Source organism: Dipodomys ordii, unplaced genomic scaffold (genome assembly GCF_000151885.1).
Source record: "Dipodomys ordii isolate 6190 unplaced genomic scaffold, Dord_2.0 Scaffold29, whole genome shotgun sequence".
Taxonomy (NCBI): Eukaryota; Metazoa; Chordata; class Mammalia; order Rodentia; family Heteromyidae; genus Dipodomys; species Dipodomys ordii.
This window is the reverse complement of record NW_012267245.1, coordinates 483,626-504,327: the sequence shown is the minus strand read 5'-3', so window position 1 is coordinate 504,327 and position 20,702 is coordinate 483,626. Positions and strand designations below refer to the sequence as shown.

The 20,702-nt window shown below is 37.4% G+C and overlaps 1 protein-coding gene across 2 annotated transcripts; it reads left to right on the top strand.

The window, feature by feature from the left end:
* The first annotated feature begins 687 nt into the window (after positions 1-687).
* On the top strand, positions 688-18,744 carry LOC105985498 (zinc finger protein 33B-like). 2 transcript variants are annotated; one of them, XR_001175060.1, is made up of 8 exons: positions 688-882; positions 5,914-6,040; positions 6,752-6,841; positions 7,752-7,798; positions 14,159-14,285; positions 14,957-15,046; positions 15,995-17,961; positions 18,713-18,744. XR_001175060.1 is itself a non-coding variant. In XM_013016055.1 (7 exons), the coding sequence occupies exons 1-7, from the start codon at positions 826-828 to the stop codon at positions 17,395-17,397; spliced, it is 1,941 nt and encodes a 646-aa protein (XP_012871509.1). In that variant the 5' UTR covers positions 688-825; the 3' UTR covers positions 17,398-18,275. The 2 variants fall into 2 exon arrangements, 1 of the variants encoding a protein (XP_012871509.1); XM_013016055.1 differs by lacking the exon at positions 18,713-18,744 and having other exon boundaries at positions 15,995-18,275.
* Positions 18,745-20,702: the final 1,958 nt, after the last annotated feature.

The following is a 20,702-nucleotide window of genomic DNA, read 5'->3' as shown; positions in this document are numbered from 1 at the left end:
GGTTGAACAAGTTTACACTCCCACCAACAATGCAGTAAGGTTCCCTTCTGTCCACATCCCCTCCAGCATCTGTTGTTATTAGAGTTCTTGATTTTTGCCATGTTGCATCATTTATTAAGCCCTTTATATCCAGCAGGATGGCTGAGGTTCTTCATATGAATATTTAAGAATGTGAGGGACTTCACAATCTGTGTTTATATCATTTTTATTGATGTCTCTTTGGCCAAAGCAGGTTAAATGGTAAATTGCAAGTCATTGCACAGAGTACTCTGAGTATTTGGGTACAGGTAAATGTGCCACTTACGAACCATTATTGAAACATTAGAACACCAGAAATAAGTCTTATATACACTTTTCCTGCATAACTTTGGATGAAAAATACGAAGTTATAACATATATGCTTTCTAGGGTGTTTAAATATGTAAGTGAATGAAGTAGAGCATAAATGCTCAATGGAGTCCAAGATAGCTTTGCATTAATAAAATACTTCATATGTGCCTAAGTGTATTTCAGTAATAACTACTTTTAGTGAAGATAGGATGTGTTTTTTTTATTTCATATTTTTGTGGGAGCATTAGGTTTTACAAATTCTATATGTATGTTAACCTAAAAATGAATTGCTTTTATAGGATCCAGCTACCAATTTATGGACCGTGGATTTGTCTTTAGTGAAGAATTTAATGCTCTACTTGATACAGAAAAGTACTTCTCCCATAAGAAGTCTTTATGCTTTTCCAGCCTGTGTATAATGTTTTGAGAAGGAAAATCTGGGGCATAATCACATAGGTCCTTTCCAGACTACCTCATTTGCCTTCTCTCCCTGCCATGCTTCCAGAACCTTCTGTTCATTGTCAACAGCATACAGGAATGAGAGGATCTCTGGTGAGTTGCTTTTTATTTCTCACTTTTTTTTTTTTTTTTGGTCGGTGATGGGGCCTCAACTCTGGGCCTGGACATTGTCCCTCAGCTCTTGAGCTCAATGTTAGCATTCTACCACTTGAGCCACAGCGCCACTTCCAGCTTTTTCTGCTTATGTGGGTGCTGAGGTATCAAACCCAGGGCCTCATGCATTCAAAGCAAGCACTCTACCACTGAGCCACCTTCCCAGCCCCTCACCTTTTTTTTTTTTTTTGGTTGGTCATGAGGCTTGAACTCCAGGCCTGGACGCTGTCCCTAACCTATTCAGCTCAAGGCTAGCACTCTGCCACTTGAGCCACAGCGCCACTTCCATTTTTCTGGTGTTTTTTGGGAGATAAGAGTCTCACAGGGACTTTCCTGCCCAGGCTGGTTTTAAGCCATGATCCTCTTATCTCAGCCTCCTGAGTAGCTAGGATTGCAGGTCTCAGCCACCAGCACCTGGCATGTCTCACCTTTTTTACATTCCATTTTATGAACCTAAGGGTATCTAACATTGAAAAACAGAAAAACAGATTCAGCTTCAGGAACATGTTTCTAAATAAGATAAAAATGGCTTGTAGATTTAGCAGATTAAAAAATCTTACATTCTGTCTGAGTGCAAATTTGCTTTAGTTTATTTCTAGTTTTTAGGAGGAGACTTCTCATGGAAGGTGAAGGAGGTGAAGGATCATTAGTAACTGGTGAGAGATCACATCGTTATGAGTAAATTAAACTATCTTAATGAACTTTACTGGAGTTGCTGAAATAGTGTGGCCTCACATAATTTTGGATGTTCTAAGGGACTGAGTAAGCTTAAATTACTCTCCATACATACTTCTTGGAGTGTTTCATGGTCTTTATCTTACTTGATACTTAGGCTATATTTGATGATATAGTCTATGGCCTTTTTAGAAATCCCTCTGTTTTATTCTAAAGTATCTTCACAAGACTTTCCTTCTAAAATGTTCTCTATTTATCCTGTTTCCTGCTCACTAGCTTTCTTTATTTCTCTTTCTCTCTGTATCTGTTTTTCTCTCTATCTAATTTTCTCAGTCTGTCTTGCCTTCTATATGTCTCTGACTTTTTTCTTTTCTTCAAATGCTCTATCTAGGAACTAGTTTTCCTTACTGATCAATTTTCCTTTGCTGATGTGGCACTTAATATTACTGTTTCCCTTTCCTGTTATAGAGGGAAATTGTTGCCAACTGTAATCCCAGGTAGTTCTACAGGATTCCAGAGCCAAAGAAAATTAGACAAACACAAACACAGGGGTCCCAAGGCTCACTAGCCCTTGGACCCTGAGTCTCCACAAGCACGTATATTTGCTTGAATTTACATAGGGAAAGTTACCATGGGTACATGCCAAAACTAAAGCATCCCTCTTGGCGCCTAGCTACTCAGGAGGCAGAGATCTGAGGATTGTGGTTCAAAGCCAGCCTGGGCAGGAAAGTCCATGAGACTCCTATTTCCATTTAACCACCAGAAAACCAGAAGTGGCACTGTGGCTCAAGTGATAGAGCATTAGCCTTTAGCTGAATAGCTCAGGGAAAGTGCCCATGCCCAGGGTTCAAGTCCCATGACCAACAAAAAAATAAATAAAGCATCTGTATTTCTATTACAATCAGAGCCAAAACAGAGTTTGTGAGAGACAATTTTTCCTGTATTGTTTTGAGACAGGAGTCTGCAACCAGAGAAAGTCCAGACATGAAGTCCACATTACCTTTGCCTTCAAGGTCAATAGCACTGAAAGTTCAGTTCCGAGCCTTTCTAACACTAAGGAAGGGGTGTGGCACTCCAGTCCCTTAACCCTCTCAAGAGGTGTCTGTTTTAACTCTTTCATGGCCAGCTCTCAGTATTCTGAGTACAGTTGATGTAGAGTTCCCAACTTCTCAAACCTTTTTCATCTTCAGATCAACTTCAGAGTTCCCTATAGAAATTACTACCTTCCATCCTTCAATAAACAGCAACAAATTGATTTCTCCTGATTCTCTTGTCTTTGTCTGGTCTAACCTCATTTGATGTGGTACTGAGGTTCTGGTTTTTCTTCTCTGTTTGAATATTTTCATTCACTGCCAATATGATATAGAAGCAGGTTTTGATAATAAACAATACAGTGAATAGGGTTTTTATATTTGAAATATCACTGGTGCCAAAATCTGACAGACTGCTCAGTAATAGACTTGGATCTCTCACTAATGTTTGTGGCAATATGTCCTTAGGAATCTCCTGGGACAGATGATTCAGGAATATGTGACACATTCAAACAGTTGTCAGTGAAAAGATATACAAAGATTAAAAGCAAGGCACACAGATTATAATAATTTGTATCTTTTGTCCATATGTGTTTGTTATTAATGCTATTTGTAGTATACCTTTCCAGCTAAAAACTGTTGATACATTGTCAAACACTTTCAACTTGTTATTTCACTAAGAAAAATAGATAAATACGTCATATCTCTAGAAGCCAAAATGTGAGTTTTCCATGTTGCTTTTTTTAGCCTGTTCTTGCTATGTAGTTCAGGCTGCTCTTAAATTTGTTATGTAGCTTAGGATGGCTGGTAATCCTTTTTGAGTTTCCCAAGTTTAGAGAGTTTACGTGTGTTTCATCCTGTGTGGCTACATTAACCATTCTTATATGTCAATTCAGTGATACAACATATGGCCAAATTGTTGTGCAGCCATCCTTTCCATCTATCTACAACAAATTTTCATGTTCCATATATGAAGCTGCATAATCATTAAATATACAGCTCCTGTTCCTCTCTATCCCAGTGTCTGGAATCATCTTACTTTTTGGCTCTATTAGCTTGTTGATCTTTGGAAGCTCAGTAAGGGAGATCATACCATGAATGTTGCTTCATGACTGGTGTGTTTTTTTTTCAGCATATTGTAGTATTCTGCAAAATGTAGTCATTTTTTTCTTATTCAACACATGTATCTATTGTTTTCCTGCTTCTATCTTTTGGTTATTGTGAGTAGTTGTTATGAAGTGATTCCCCAAATGTTTGTTCTAATGCCTGCTTTCCCTTCTGTACAAATCTAGAAATAAAAGTGATGAACCATATTACTATGTAATTATCTATTTAGTTCCTCTTAGGAGTCTCCATCCATACCATCCGTGATAGTCTTATATTCCTGAGAGAAATGCACCAAAGTTCACATTTCTTTCACATCTTGCCCAGTCAGACTTTGGAAGCTTTGTTTGTTTGTTTTTGTTTAAAACTATGTCCATGTTAACATGTGTAAAATAGTTATTTCATTGTAATTTTTGTGTGTGTGTCAGTTGTGAAGTTTGAATTCAGGGCCTGGGCGCTGTCTCTGTGCTCTTCAGCTCAAGTCTAGCACTCTACCACTTGCCACAGTGCCACTCTGTACAATGAAAAATCACCTCTAATATAACCCGCAGGCCTTCTTCTATGTACTGTAAATCAACTCTGATACCTATTACAATTTAAATCCTATGTATATAGTTGTAATACCACATTGTTCATAGGATAATGGCAGGTGCCAATTTTTTTAAACTATTTTGGTTCTCTAATTGAGTCTGGGCAACTCACAAATATGCAAGTGTTATTAATGAATTCTCTTTCCCTGAAAATATCTTCCATCTACATTTTTAAAAGAGTTCCTCTGACCAACGTATTGTGATTTGAAGGTTATTTTCATTCAGCACTTTACAGTTATAGTTCCTTTATGTAGTTTAGTCAGTATTCACCTCTGGTATTGTCAAACATAGCTTCATTGGAGGAATTGTTGGCCATTCTTCATCTGTACTGGGGTTTGCACAACAAATTGGTACTATATTTCTCTATTTCTCTCTATAAATTATATTACTATATTCCAACTTAAAATTCTTCTATAATTTTTAGATCACATCATTCTTTATTCTTATTTTTCTGTTTTGTTTCTAGTAGTCATATTTCACTTTTTTTTTTTTTTTTGTATTGTGAATGTTCCTTAAGCCCCTATTTGCCTCCATCCTTCCAGGAAGGCCTATTAAAATGAAGATCTGTTCAAGAAACATTTTTATTCCCCACCCACCTATATTCTGTATTGTAGGAGATAGGCGATGTGCACAAAAGTTCATGCTGGAACTTCTTTGTTTACTCAGGAAGGAAGTATCAGGATACTATGTCCACAATTCCATCTTTAAAATTTAATAACAAAATGATTAACATCGGATATTTTTTTGGGGGGGGTCCGGTGGTGGGGCCTGAATTCTGGGCCTGGGCGCTGTCCCTCAGCTCTTCAGCTCAAGGCTAGCTCTCTACCACTTGAGCCTCAGCACCACTTCTGGCTTTTTTCTTTTTGCTTATGTGGTGCTGGGGAATTGAACCCAGGGCCTCATGCATGCAGGGCAAGCGCTCTACCACTGAGCCACCTTCCCAGCCCAACATAAGATATTTTTATTGTGGGAACTAAGTCAAATTTTTTAAGTGCCAAATCACTCACTAGCTATTTTCTTGAGTACTGTTATTCCCTTTTCATATTCACCAGGACACTGTGCTGTTTTTAGGTCTACTAATGGAAAATGTAATCCATGGTATGTACTGACTATATTCTGATTGCTTATGAGACCACTTTTTAATAGATGATCTAAATAGGCTTTTTAGCGACCCAGAATATGAAAATGCAGGAAAAAACATTTGCTTGCTTCTTTGTTTCCCTGAGATATAGTAAACTTTATCAAAATAAGCTAAACACACTCTTTCAGATACCTACTTCGACTTAATGTTGTCATACCACATAACTACCTTCTTAGAATTATTTACTCGTCTGTATTGCTAGCACCAGAAATGTGTCTGATGTATTAGGGAAACTTTCTATTAGCAATGACCAAATTAATACAGAGGAAAATATTTTTAGTTTGATTTTTGTTTCTCCCACTGTATAGATAATACTGCAAGCTCCAGACATTTTATGTAATATGAAAGGATCTGTGTAGAAGAATAAAATTCCAGACTTAGTGTTTTCATGACTCAGGGCTAATTACTTGATGGAAATGTGCCGTTACAGAAGCTGGTGTCATTTCATGATGTTGCTGTGCGTTTCAGCTGGGAGGAGTGGCAGCACCTGGATCTTGCTCAGAGGACCCTATATAGAGATGTAATGCTGGAGACCTACAGCAACCTTGTGTTCTTAAGTGAGCAAAAGTCATGCTAATTTGCAATGTCAAGTGATTTGTTTTTAGTAGATATTTGAATATTTATCAAATTTTCAATGCTATTTGGATGGTAGATTCCAGTCCATGGGAAGTGTCATTTCTTTCTAAGGAAAACTTCAACTTGATTATATAACAGCTGAGGCAAGTTTATTCTCATTCTTCCAGAGGCTAAATCAACAGTTTGACAGAAGTTCTAAACTATGTTCCACTAACAGGAGACTGTCTTCCCAAACTTGAGATTATTTAGGTGGATATACAATCTAGAATAGGATGTATATCACTATTGAAAGTATGATCTGGAAATCACTAAAGGGAGTATTTCTAATTAAAACCTGGCACTGGCTCCAGTGATTCATGCCTGTAATCCTAGCTACTCAGGATGCTGAAATCTGAGGATTTTAGTTGGAATGGCAAAAAAAGGCCCCATGAGATTCTTATCTCCAATTAACCACTCAAAAACTGGAAGTAGAGCTAATATTCAAACTGGTAGAATGTTAGTCTTGAGGAAAAGAGCTGAGTTCAAGCCACACAACCAGCAAAATAAATCCAAAGTTGGGCAAATGTCACCCATGGAGCCAGAGAGAAATGAGAAACAAGAGTTAGCAGCAACTTTGTGTACAGGATGTATAAAATTTTACAGTATTTATGGCCCAGTATGAGCAGTAGTTCTATACTATTTCTTCCTAACAGGGCACTGTGCTCCTAAACCTAAATTGATTGTCAAGCTGGAGCAAGGTGCAGAACCATGGAGAAGAGAAGCCTCAGACAAGAATCTCACAGGTGAGATAAAGCATGTTGCATAGTGATGAAGCCAGAGCAATAATGTTCCTAGTTACCCTGAGTCCTGAGAGTAACAAAGAACTAGGTGTCAAAGACTTGTAAACTAAGAATGCAGTGAGTATTTGGGTACAGGGAAATATGCCATTTGACAACTATTATTAAAACATTATGGGCTCAGAAGGTAGCTCAGTGGTAGAGTGCTTGCCTCACATGCGTGAGGCCCTGGGTTCGATTCCTCAGCACCACATGAGCAGAAAAAGGCTGGAAGTGGAGCTGTGGCTCAAGTGGTAGAGCTCTAGCCTTCAGCTGAAGAGCTGAGGGACAGCACCCAGGCCCAGAGTTCAGCCCCCACAACCGACCAAAAAAAAAATATTATAACACAAGAAATAGGTCTTATGTACATTTTTCCTGCATAACTTTGGGTGAAAAATACAAAGTTACAACATATATACTTTCTATGGTGTTTAAATATGTAAATGAAACAGGTAGAGTACAAATGCATAATGGAGTCCTAGGATACCTTTGCAGTAAGAGAAAAATAGTTCATATATTTTAGCAAAAAAAGAGTTTCATATATTTGAGCAATAACTAATTTTAGTGAGCTTGTGATCCATTTTTTTGTTTCAATTATTCAATTATTTTTTGTGAGAACAATAGTTTTTATCATATCTGTATGCATTAACCTAGAAAAGAATTGCTTTAATAATATCTGTCTACCAACTAATGGACTGTGGATCCGTTTTTAGTGTAGAGAGTTTAATGCTGTACTTGAGACTTAAAAGATTCTTCTCTCAAAAGAATGCTTTATGCTTTTCCAGCCCATATATAATGTTTTGAGAAATATCTAGGGCAAAACCCAACAGGTTCTTTCCTGACTACCTCTTGCCTTCTCTCCTGGCCATGGTACCAGAACATTCTGTTCATTGTCAACAGCAAGAAAGAACGAAAGAATTTCTGGTGAGTTGCTTTTTATTTCTCACTTTGTTAGAAACCTAAGGGTGTCCAAAACATAAGAACAGAAAAACAAATTCAGCTTTGGGAATATGTTCCTAAATCAGATAAAGATATGCAAAGTTAGATTAAAAAATGGATGATATGACAAAGTAAACAGATACCCATACACAATGAGACGGACAGAAGATAGTCTTAGAAGAAAAGTACTAAATTGTAATACCCAAGCACCTCTTCATATGTAGAATATGCCGCTGAAAAGAACCCCAAGACAAGGAAACAAAGGACTTCTTCTTAATTTGTCTTATATTTAGATGATGCTGTGTTCTTTACCTCATAAATGTACATACCATCTGATATATGTTATGTTAACCCTGTTGTATATCACCTTTAAAACAATAATAATCAGAACAAAATACTCTCAAAACTCATAATTACCTCAAAAAAAAGATGGCTTGTAGATTTAGCAGATTATAAAACGTTACAATCTAATTGGAGTGCAGATTTGATTCCATTTGTTTCAAACAACAAAACAGATTTGATTCCGTTTGTTTCAAACAACAAAGCATCTATAATAATATTACAATCATGGCCAGGTACTGGTGGCATACACCATAGTCCTACCTACTCAGGAAGCTGAGATTTAAGTCTATCAGTTCAAAGCCAACCCCGGCAGGAAAGTTCCTGAGACTCTTTATCGCTAATTAGCCACTGGAAAACCAGAAGTGGTGCTGTGGCTCAAGTGGTAGAGTGCTTGCCTTAAGCTGAAGAGCTCAAGGACAGTGTGCAGTCCCAGAGTACAAGCCCCATGACCCACCCAAAAGACCAAAAATTACAATGAGAGCCAAAAAGAAAGTTTGTGAAAGACACTTGTTCCCTTATTCTTTAGAGACAAGAGACTGCAGCCCAGAGACAGTCCAGACATGAAGTCCTCTGGACCTAGCCTTCAAGGCCAACAGTACCCAAGGTTCCATTCCCAGGGGGTGCCACTGCAATCCCTTAATCTTCTCTAGAGTTGCCTGTTTTAACCCTTCCATGGCTAGCTGTCAGCATTCTGAGTATTGTCAAATGGAGTTCCAACCTCAAACCTTTTCCACTTTCAGCTCCACTTCAGAGTTCCCTACTGAAAATTACTACCTTCCACCCATCAATATACAGAAAAAAATTAATTTTTCCTGATTCTATTACCTTTGATTTAATGTCATTCAATGTGGTTGTACAGTAGTGCAGTTTTATTTTTTCTTTTTGCTCTATTTGAATATTTTTATTTACTGCCAGTATAAGATAAAAGCTAGGGCTTGGAAGGTGGCTCAGTGGTAGAGTGCTTGTTTTGCATGCATGAGGCCCTGGGTTCGATTCTTCAGCACCACATAAGCAGAAAAAGTTGGAAGTGGTGCTGTGGCTCAAGTGGTAGAGTGCTAGCCTTGAGCTGAAGAGCTGAGAGACAGACCCAGAGTTCAGGCCCCACGACTGAAAAAAAAAAAAAAAAAGGTAGTTTTGATAATGAACAGTACAGGGGCTAAGGGTTTTATATTTGAACTAACATGGATGGCAGAATCTGACAGATATTTGCTCAGTAATAGACATTGATCTCTCAGGAATTTCACTATTAGCTAATATGTCTTGGAATATATCCTTAGTAATCTACTGGAGAAATGACTCAGGCATACATGACACATTTGAATAGCAGTGAATGGAAGGATATATAAAAACTAAAAGCAAGATGCACAGATTATAATAACTTGTGTATCTTGTCCATGTATGTTTTTTATTAATGGTATTTGTAGTGTATGTTTCCAGCTAAAAGCTACCTTAACATGTTTTCAAATACTTTTAATTAGTTTATTTCAAAAAGAAAAATAGATACGTAAGTCATATCTCTGATAGCCACACAAGATGCATTAACCATTCTTAAATGTACAGTTCATTGATATTATATATTGCTGCATTGTTGTAAGACCATCCCTTCCATCAATCCACAGCATTTTTCATCTTCCATATATGAAGCTGTATAATCATTAAATAGGCACCTCCTGTTCCTTTAAATCCCAGTCTCTGGGTCTATGAGATTGCTGATCCTTGGAAGCTCAGTGAGGAAAATCATACTATGGCTGTTGCCTAGGATTGGTGTATTTTATTTAGCTTTTTGAATTCAAGATTCATCCCTGCTGTAAAATGTACTAAACTTGGGGCTGGGAAGGTGGCTCAGTGGTAAAGCGCTTGCCTTGCATGCCTGAGGCCCTGGGTTCGATTCCTCAGCACCACATAGCAAAAGGAAAAAAAGCCAGAAGTGGTGCTGTGGCTCAAGTGGTAGAGCGCCAGCCTTGAGCTGAAGAGCTGAGGGACAGCGCCCAGGCCCAGAGTTCAGGCCCCACGACCAGACCCCCCCCCAAAAAAATGTACTAAACTTTTCTTTCTTTTCAATACATTTATCTATTGTTTTACATACTTCTAAGTTTTGGTTATTGTGAGTTGTTGTTATAAAGTAATTCTCCACATATGTTTTCTAATCCCTGCTTTTTCTTCTTTTGGATACATATCTAGAAATAGAAGTGCTGAACCATATTCCTGTTTTATATTTTATATTAATTTTATATTAATTTCTTTTTAGTACTTTCCATGCCATCTTTGATTGTCACTATTACCTTCTTTTTAGAAAAGTCTCTTCAATATTTTCCCATTTTATACTCAGATTTTGTGTGGGGGGGAGTTAGTTGGAGGATTTTGTCTTAAATGTACTCATTCTTTCTAGTCATTAATCTATTTAGAGATATGTGCAAATACTTTCTTTCATATTAGGCTTTTTCCTTTTTTTTTTTGGTCAGTGTGGGTCTTGAACTCTGGGCCTGGGTGCTGTCCCTCAGCTCTTAAGCTCAAGGCGAGCGCTCTACCACTTGAGCCACAGCGCCACTTCCAGTTTTCTGTGGTTTATTAGAGATAAGAGTCTCACAGACTTTCCTGCCCAGGCTGGCTTTGAACAGCCATCTTCAGATCTCAGCCTCCTGAGTAGCTAGGATTATAGGTATGAGCCACCGGCCGACTTTTTCTTCCTTTTTGACTGTGCTTTCTGATACATCAGGTTTTAATTATATGCATTTAATTTTGTTTACTTTTGTTTCAGGCACTTTTGGTATTCTATCCAAGGAATTTCTGTTAAATCCAATGTCGTGAAGCTTTCCTCTCCTACTGTCTTCTTTTCTTCCTTTCCCTTTCTCTTTTTCCCTCCTCTCCTTTCCTCTCTTGTCCCCTCTTTTTCCTTCTTTTCCCTGTCCCTTTGCTCCCATTCTTTCCTTCCTCCACTCATTTTTTTTAATCTTTATGTCTCAGATGAGGACTTGCTGTGTTGCCACAATTGGTGTCTAACTTAGGAACTCACGTGCTACACCTACCTCAGCCTCCACTAAGCCTTTCTCATGCTAGTAGTGGAACTTGAATGCTCAGGCCTCACAGTCAATCAGCTTCCTCATTTGCTGTTGACACTATCATTTGAGTCATGCTTCCAACCTGTTTATTAGCTGCTTAAATTGAGTTGTCTACCCAGACTGGCTTCCAGATTTCATCCTCCTTAACAGTCTTAAGTCAGAAGCACTTGTTTTGTTTATTCTTACTTGAACATTGAACATTACCAGTTAATTGGATACTGCAATAAAACAAGATTATTGTTACTGGTTTATGTAGAATTAATACTCAACCCTATTGAAATATTTCATGATTCAAACTAAGTGTTGTATTTTGTTTCTAATAATTGTGACTGTTCTCCTAAATGTGGTAGATTTTCTTCCCTAAGCAAATAGTTTATGCTGGCACAACTCCATGGAGGAATTGTTTTAAAATTAATTCATTGTTATATAGGTGCTGTACAGAAAGATTACAATTATATGAGTCAGGTAATTAGTACATTTCTTTTCACACAGTGTCTTCCATTTGCTAACTCTCTCTCAATCCCTCCCTCCCATCTCTTCTCTCATGTTGTATAGTTTACTTTCATCAGTGTTTGATGACATCCCCTGCTGTATTTTTTCACCCTATTTCCCTGGAGTTCTATGGCTTTCCCCACCGTCCACAAGATATACGTGTGAATGCACCACACATAATTTTTGTTTTAAAGGTGAAGTATGAAAGTGGTTACCATTAATATTTTATAAATCACAATGATACAGTACATTTCTTCCAGCTTCATTCTAATTTTCCTTACTTATTGCACTGATAATTAGAAGTACATTATTTAGTTTAAATGTATTTATAACATAGCTTTATATCTCATATTGATTTCTAGAAAGTTTGTCTTGAGACTTATTCACAGTGTGTCTGTCTTGGAAAATGAAATACCACAGTGCTTTAGAAACAACATTTAGGTTCAGGTAATGCCATTATTGTGTGTGTTCCTGCCGACTTTTTGTCTGGTTGTTCTATCAGTAAGAGATACATTAATTCTCCAATAGTAATTGTAGATTTAATAAATCTGTGATCTTTTTTTTCTTTTGGTTTGAACTCAGGTTCTGGGCACTGACACTGAGCTACTTAAGTAGCTCAATTCTTCCACTGTACCACTTGAGCCACAGTGCCACTTCTGGCTTTTTCTGTTTATGTTGTACTGAGAAATCAAAACCAAGGCTTCATGCATGCTAAGCACACACTCTATCCATAAGCTACATTCCCAGTCCTAAATCTATTGCCCTTTTAATTTCTTTATAATACAATTAACTCTATGAAATCAGGCCTTCATATTTGCCATGTAAGTACAATATTAATTGATCCATATGCCTAGTACATATACGTGGTTTTTAATATACTTATATGTTTATTACTGAATCTTTACACATTATACATAATTAATATGGTGCTATCAGATTTTTCTTATGTAAATCATTTTAGGGACATTACATAAAATATATACTATATATTCCTTTATACTTACCTACACATTTACGATTTTAATGACCTTGTCCTTTGTGTTTATCTATATTACCATCTTTTGTTATTCTCTTGAAGCAGGATTATTTCTTGTAACTTTAAAATATATATATATTTTTAATGAATTGTATATCCCTGAAAATATCTTCAATCTACATTTTTAGAAGAGTTCCTCTACTCAATGGATTATGATTTGAATGGTATTTCTTTCAACACTTACAGATATATTTCCTTCTGTTTATTAGTCAGCATTGCCCTCTGGTATTGTCAAGCATGGCTGGATTTGAGGGATTATTAGCTATTCCTCATTTATAATGGGTTCAATGTGGGAGTCAAAAATCTCTCCTTTTAGCCTTTTTGATTTTTTTCCCCTCCTTTTAGCTTTTGGAAAAGAAATTAATACTACATTTCATTCCAACTTGTAAAATTTCCTTCTATATTTTTACATCATATCCCTCTTTATACTTTTTTCTCTATCTTGCTTGTGGCTGTCATACTTCACATATTTTGTCATCTTCAATGTTCCTTAAGCATCTATCCATTTGCCTCTATCCTTCAATGATGGCGTGTTAAAAGGCAAATATGTTCAAGAAATACTTTATTCTCCTCCCACCTATGTGCTGTATTGTACAAGGTAGGGAATGTTCACAGAAGTTCATGTTAGCATTTTTTTTAATCTCAGGAAGTATTAGGGTATCTTTGACCACACTTCACTTTAGAATTTTAATTAATGGTTAACAAAGGATATTTTTATGCATGAACTTAGTCAAATGTTGTAAGGGTCAAATCAGTCATTATCTACTTTCTTAAGTACTGTTACTCCCTTTAATGTTCACCTAGATACTGCTTTTCATGAATCTACTAATGTGGTTTGTATTCTATGTGGTGTCCTGGATGTGTTCTGATTGCTTATGAGAGCATTTTTTGTTGTTGTTGTTGGTTATGGGGCTTGAACTCTGGGCCTGAGTGCTGTCCCTCAGCAATTCAGCTCAAGGCGAGTGCTCTACCACTTGAGCTACAGTGCCACTTCTGATGAGAGCACTTTTTAATAGAAGATCTAAATAGGGTTTTCAGTGAGGCACACTATGAAAAGCCAAGAAAAATTATTTGTTTTCATTGTTACCCTCATATGTAGCTGACCACTGTTTTAGATACCTACTTAGCCTTAATGTTATCATGCCAAATTATTAGCTCCTTAGAATTGTCTTGTCTCTTTTGCTGGTACCAGAAATATATTCTGATATATTAGGGAAACTTTGTATTTTAATTACCAAGTTTATATAGAGGCAAAATATTTCTACTTTGATTTTTCTTTCTTCCATTGTATAGATAACACTGCAACCTCCAACTATTTTATGTAAGACAGATGCATGTATGTAAAAGAATGAAATTCTGGACTTGGTCTTCTCATGACTCAGGGCTAATTATTTGATGTAAAATGTGCCCTTACAGAAGCTGATGTCATTTGATGATGTGGTTGTGGACTTCAGCTGGGAGGAGTGGCAACACCTGGGTATTGCTCAGAGGACCCTCTATAGAGATGTAATGCTAGAGACCTACAGCAACATGGTGTCCTTGGGTGAGCAAGAGTCCCATTCACTTCCAAGTTCAATTGCTTTGTTTTTAGTAGATATAGGAATATTTATATTGTTTAGATAAAAGATTCCAGTCTGTGGGAAATACTAAGAAATACTTCAACTTGATTATATAACTCCTGAGGCAATTTTATTCTCATTCTTCAAGAATACAAACCAGCAGGTTGACAAAAGTTCTAAACTATGTTCCATGGACAGGAGACTGTCTTCCCAAACCTGGGGTAATTTTTGTATGTTGATTATAATCTAGGACAGATTGTATATCACTATTGGAAGTATGATCTGGAAATCTCTAGTGTGTGTATTTATAATGCAAATCTGAAACTGGGTCCAGTAGCTCACATCTATAATACTAGTTTTCAGGAGGCTGAAATCTGAGGATTTTGGTTTGAATCCAGGCCAGGCAAAAAGTCTCCATGAGATTCTTATGTCCAATTAAACATTCAAAAACTGGAAATAGAACTGGGACTCAAAACTCATAGAATGGTAACCACACAACTGGCAAAGTAAATCCAAAGCTGGGGGAAAGTCAACCATGTAGTGGTTAAGAAAAGAGAAACAAGATTTAGGAGCAACCTTGTGAGCAGGATGTCTGAGATCTTCAAGTAATATGGCTCAGCATGGGGAATGGTTCTCCACTGTTTCTTATTAATAGGGCACCATATTCCTAAGCCTAACTTGATTGTCAAGCTGGAGCAAGGTGTAGAACCATGGAGACGAGAAGACTCAGACAAGAATCTCACAGGTGAGTTAAAGCATGTTGCATAGTGATGTTGGAGCCAGAGCCCCATTGATAAGTGCATCTTGGGCTGTACACAGCAATAATGTTTCTCTTTCCCCTGTGTCCTCTGTATGGCAGAAAGCTAGGTGATCCTTTGTGTCAAAAACTTGTGAGTCAAGAATTCATTGGAGACATGTTGAATTCTGTGTGGCAATAGAATGAATGTTAGTAATTCTCTTTCCATTTGTGGAAATCATTCTGAAAAAGAAAAAGAAGTTTAGAAAATAAGATTTAATTTTCTTTGAAACTAGGACTCTGCAGGTATGACAAAATATGTAGTATACTCTAGCTGCTATCCTCCATTAAGGAAAATATAGCTTGTCAATGGTGGTGGGAAGAGACTGTGTTTCAGAACTGAAGCTTTTAGTCTAAAGAGGATGAATACCTGGGAGATGAGATAGGGAGTATCCTTGGTCTTCCATGGTTTTGAGGGGCAGGAGTGTCAGAAAAGGAATTTTGGTGAGACTTTGTGGAAGGTGTAGAGCAACAAAATTTAAAATTCCCACAGGTATCTAAAGTAATTCATTTTTTTTGGGAGGGGGGTCCGGTCGTGGGGCCTGAACTCTAGGCCTGGGCGCTGTCCCTCAGCTCTTCAGCTCATGGCTAGCGCTCTACCACTTGAACTACAGCGCCACTTCTGGCTTTTTTCTTTTTTCTTATGTGGTGCTGAGGAATCAAACCCAGGGCCTCAGGCATACAAGGCAAGCACTCAACCACTGAGCCACCTTCCCAGCCCCTCAGTTATTTTCTTAATTGATACATTAGGGAGAAAAGCATATATTTCTCATGAATCAATTACTACTTTGATATTTAAAAATCTCAACAGTTAGGATGGGAGAAAATGTCTTTATCTGCACATCAAGGAATCTTTTGATCTTTTGTTTTTGTCTTTTTTTCTGTGACTCATTTTAGATGTCCAAGCAATGGAGGATGTGACTTCCTGCCAGGAAAGTCCAGATGAATATCTATGTGAAGTATCAGTCACAAATAGTAACACAGTGGAAGAAAGAATGAGATTAGTAACAACTTCTAATTTGAGCTCAAAAGATAAACTAGAGCTGATTAGGAATAATGGGAACTCTTTAGGGATGAGGACTGAGGTGTTCATTGAGTATCAGAACATGCTTCCCTATGGTGAACTTGATGAGGTGCATGTTGCATATAAGCCTCCTGACCAATCCCTCAGATATTTAGATCATTTTAGTCAAAAGGATGAGAGTCCAGATGAGCTGCAGTATTTTGAACATAGTGGAAAAAGGAAGGTATTAAACTCAGAGATCATATTCTTTAGCCGTAATTGGGTTCATGTGAGAGAACCCTCCTGTAAATATAATGAATATAGAGAAGATTATAATAAGTCTACATTCCTTGCACAAGGAGTACATCAGGGAGGGAAAACCACACCTGAATGTGCTGCATATGGAAATTTGTTCTACTTAAGACCTATAGTCAGTACACATCAGAAAATGTACAAGGGAGACGATCCTTGTACTTGTAGTGAATGTGAGAAATCTTTCAGGAAGAAAATACACCTTACAAAACCTCAGAGCAAATATCCAGAGGAGAAATCCAATGAGTATATCCAGTGTGCAAAATCTACCTCTCAAAAGTCAAACCTGACTTTCCAACCTCAAACACCCATAGAAGACAAACCTTATGAACATGAGGAATGCAGGAAATTTCAGAAGTCAGCTCTCAGCAGGCATCAGAGAGCTTACATGGAAAAGGAACCTTATGAATGCAACCAATGTGGCAAATCTTTTACCTGTAAGAAACATCTTGATGTTCATCAGAGAATACACATAGGAGAGAAACATTACGAATATAAGAAATGTGAAAAGTCCTTCACCCAGAAGTCACAGATCAACAGACAAAAGTTATGTCACACAGCAGAGAAATTATTTGAATGTAACAAATGTGGAAAGTCTTTCACACGGAAGTCACACCTCACTTCGCATCAGATAACACACACAGGAGAGAGACCTTATGAATGCAACCAATGTGGAAAGCTTTTCAGGTGGAAGTCAAACCTCACTTTGCATCAGAGTACACACACAGGAGAGAAACCTTATGAATGCAACCAATGTGGAAGATCTTTCAGAATCAAGTCACACCTCACTTCACATCAGAGAACACACACAGGAGAGAAACCTTATGAATGCAACAAATGCGGAAAGTCTTTCAGAAGGAAGTCACATCTCACTTCACATCAGAGAACACACACAGGAGGAAAACGTTATGGATGTAACACGAGTGGGAAGTCTTTCAGAGGCAAGTCAGACCTCATTTTGCATCAGAGAACACACACAGGATAGAAGCCTTATGAATGTAGCAAATGTGGAAAGTCTTTCATAAGGAAGTCATTCATCCCTTTGCATGAGGGAACACACATAGGAGAGAAGCCTTGTCAATGTAACAAGTGTGGAATGTCTTTCAGAAAAGAAGTCATACCTCACTTTGCATCAGAGAACACACACAGGAAAAAAACCTTATGAACATAACAAATGTGGAATGACTTTCAAGTGGAGATCAGATCTCGGCAGACGTAACAGAATTCACACTGGTGAGAACCCTTATGAAAGTAACAAATGTGGAAAGTCTTTCCCCTGAAAGATATATCTCAGTGATCATCAGCGAAGTGACTCACCTAGGAGAAAAGAAAACTAATGAATATAGCATATGTGCAATGGCCTTTAATGAGAAATCAGTCCCCAGTGTATCCAAAAACCTACACAGGAGAGTATAGTAAATGTATAAAAAACACTTTTCCAGAATCACATCTTTACAGGTATCAGAGACCTGGACCCATGACAGAATCTCTGTGAAAGTAACTGTTAGAGGAGTTTGGTCAACCAGCAGTCAACTGATTCATGGCAGAGGTAAGCTAGGTTTAATGGGAAACTATTCTTTACACTCTGGTAGTCAGTGACCCAACATTTCTCTTTCTCTCATTGTGTTGCGTGGGGATGATGTAGCTGCATTATTTAAAGGATTTGGACACAGTAATAGACATTCACTACTTCCAGGCTTGCACAGTAATTAAGAGAGTGAAGTCTTTTATAAGAAGGAATGGTTTTTCACAGTAATTTTATAAGCTCTTCTCAGAAATAAGAGCTGCAGGCCTTTTGGGCTGGAGTCAGATCATCTACAAGGTGTTTTGTGGAGTAATACACTAAAAAAAAAAAACTTTCCAGATTTGAGCCAACGATATGAGAATATAGATTTCTCTACTGCTCCCCTAAATTCTTCCACTGTATTTGTGGTCCATGCATTATAACACAAATGAGTATTTACAGTTTATTTTTTGAAGGGAAGATCTTATGGAAGATACCAGTCCTGTATTACAAAATATGCACAATAAAAAATTTTTCTCATCACCTTTTGCCCTAAATTGATAAAAAAAAATCGGAGAACCTGGAAGTACACACATTTGTAGATACATTTTCTTAGTGTGTGGGTACAAGTCAAGAGACTAGACATTGTCCTTAAGAATTTTATCTTAATGCTAATGCTCTACCACTTGAGCCACCAGCTTCACTTCCAGTTTCTTTGGTGGGCAAATAAAGATAAGAGTCTTAACCATTTTGTTTTGAATGTGTAACCCCAAAATGACTTTTTTTTTTTGGCCAGTCATGAGGCTTGAACTCTGGGCCTGGCACTGTCCCTGTACTCTTCAATTCAAGGCAAGTGCTCTACCACTTGAGTAACAGTGGCACTTCTGGTTTTCTAGTGGTTTATTGGAGATAAGAGTCTCACGGACTTTCCCATCCGGGCTGGCTTTGAACCGTGATCCTCAGATCTCAGCCTTCTGAGTAGCTAAGATGACAGGTATGAGCCACTGGCACCCGGCATGACTTACTTTTTTTATTCACCTAATCACTGATGATGAGTCACTTGTGATTGATTCACTCTTTGCCCATTCTGTAGTTCTGCTAAGTAAGCTATAATAAAATACAAGTGTAGAGGATGTGAAGAGCCTAGGTTTTCTCACTGTTCTGGAGTCTGAAAGTGAAGTTCTCAAGAGGATGAATATCTCTCTGCCACACTACTATCACTTTCTCCAATTCTGTTCAGATAATTGTGCCAAAACACAATGAAGACATAGTTTTTATTCAATCCTATTCTGGTAGTAATGTAAAAAAATTAGAAATGTGGAAAAAATGAGGAACAAAGGCTAGTTAGAAGATGGTTACAGAAATCCCAGGGATGAGGGAGACAAATCAATAAGACTGTGCTAGACATTTGGTATGGTAAAATTCAGGTAAAAAGTCATCCTCATCACTTCAAAATACTGTATGTACAATATTATGTTCCATATTTTCATTGTGCAGTGACTTCATATCCAAAACCCAGAATACATGTATTTCTTTGTGATGAGAAGTCATCTGTCATTTGTAATCACATGAAGAATTTATATTAAGTTAAGGAAGATATTATATTAAGCCAACCTGGTATAGAAAAATACTTAGTAATCTGTCATAAAATTGGAAGTTAAGAAAAATAGAACCAACTTCTCATAGAGGCTGAGAGTAGGATGGCTGACTCTGTGACAGTAATATTTCTTTACAATCATTTATCTGACTACAATTATATTGTACTTATTTTGAAGTACAGTGTGTTGTTCCACAGTTTCATCATGCAGTGATTGCATATCCAACAGCCAGAATGCATACATTTCTTTGTGAGAAGGCTGTCATTTGCAGGCTCAGGAATGATCCAGAAAGACATTAAGTGAAATAGCCAGGCAGAGAAAGACATTGAGCAATCTCACACAAAAAGGGAAGCTAACAAAAATAGAACCAATTTCTCACAGAAGTTGAGAATAGAATACTTGTTACCAGACAAATGGAGAGATTGTTCCATGTCTCCAGGAGTCTCTGTTCAGGATTTTGGTCTTCTTTGTCCTTTAGTGTCATTGCCATGAGTCAGTGTGTGCTTTTGAACACTTTCCAGTGTGGCATGTGCTTAAATATCACAGACTGTTTATGTGGAAATGCCTTCACTGAGAGAAGTTTACATAGAAAAAACATCAGAGAAAATCGTGACAGAAATCAGGTTTGTGGCCTGATGTCCTGGTTTCAAATGGAACTTGGAATCTATACAATGTATAGATGAATTGATTCATTTTTAAAAAATATTTGCTTTGTGAAATACCAACATGAAGCCAATTTGCACAACTAACATGAATACAAAACAAATAAGAACACTGTTCAGAAAGAAATGTACTCAATACCTGACTTCAGTAACTGTGACCCCTCTGTCTGTATATCACCTTTACCATAACAATGTTTAAAAAAAGACAAAAAAAGAGGAATGTAAGATAGGTTCTGTTAAGGATGTATGTAGCAATGGGAACAGGGATGGTGAACAGATAGGGTAAAGGAATGTGAATATGGTCCAAAAAAACTGTGTGTGTGTATGTATGTATGTATATATGTGTACATATATATACATATATATATATATATGTATATATATATTATATATGGAACTTGCTGGCATTGGTTTTGTTGTTATTGTTAGTGTTTTCTGCCATTCCTAAGGCTTGAACTCAGGGTGTGAGCACTGTGCCTGAACTTCTTTTTGCTCAAGACTAGCACTCTACCCACTTGAGCCACAG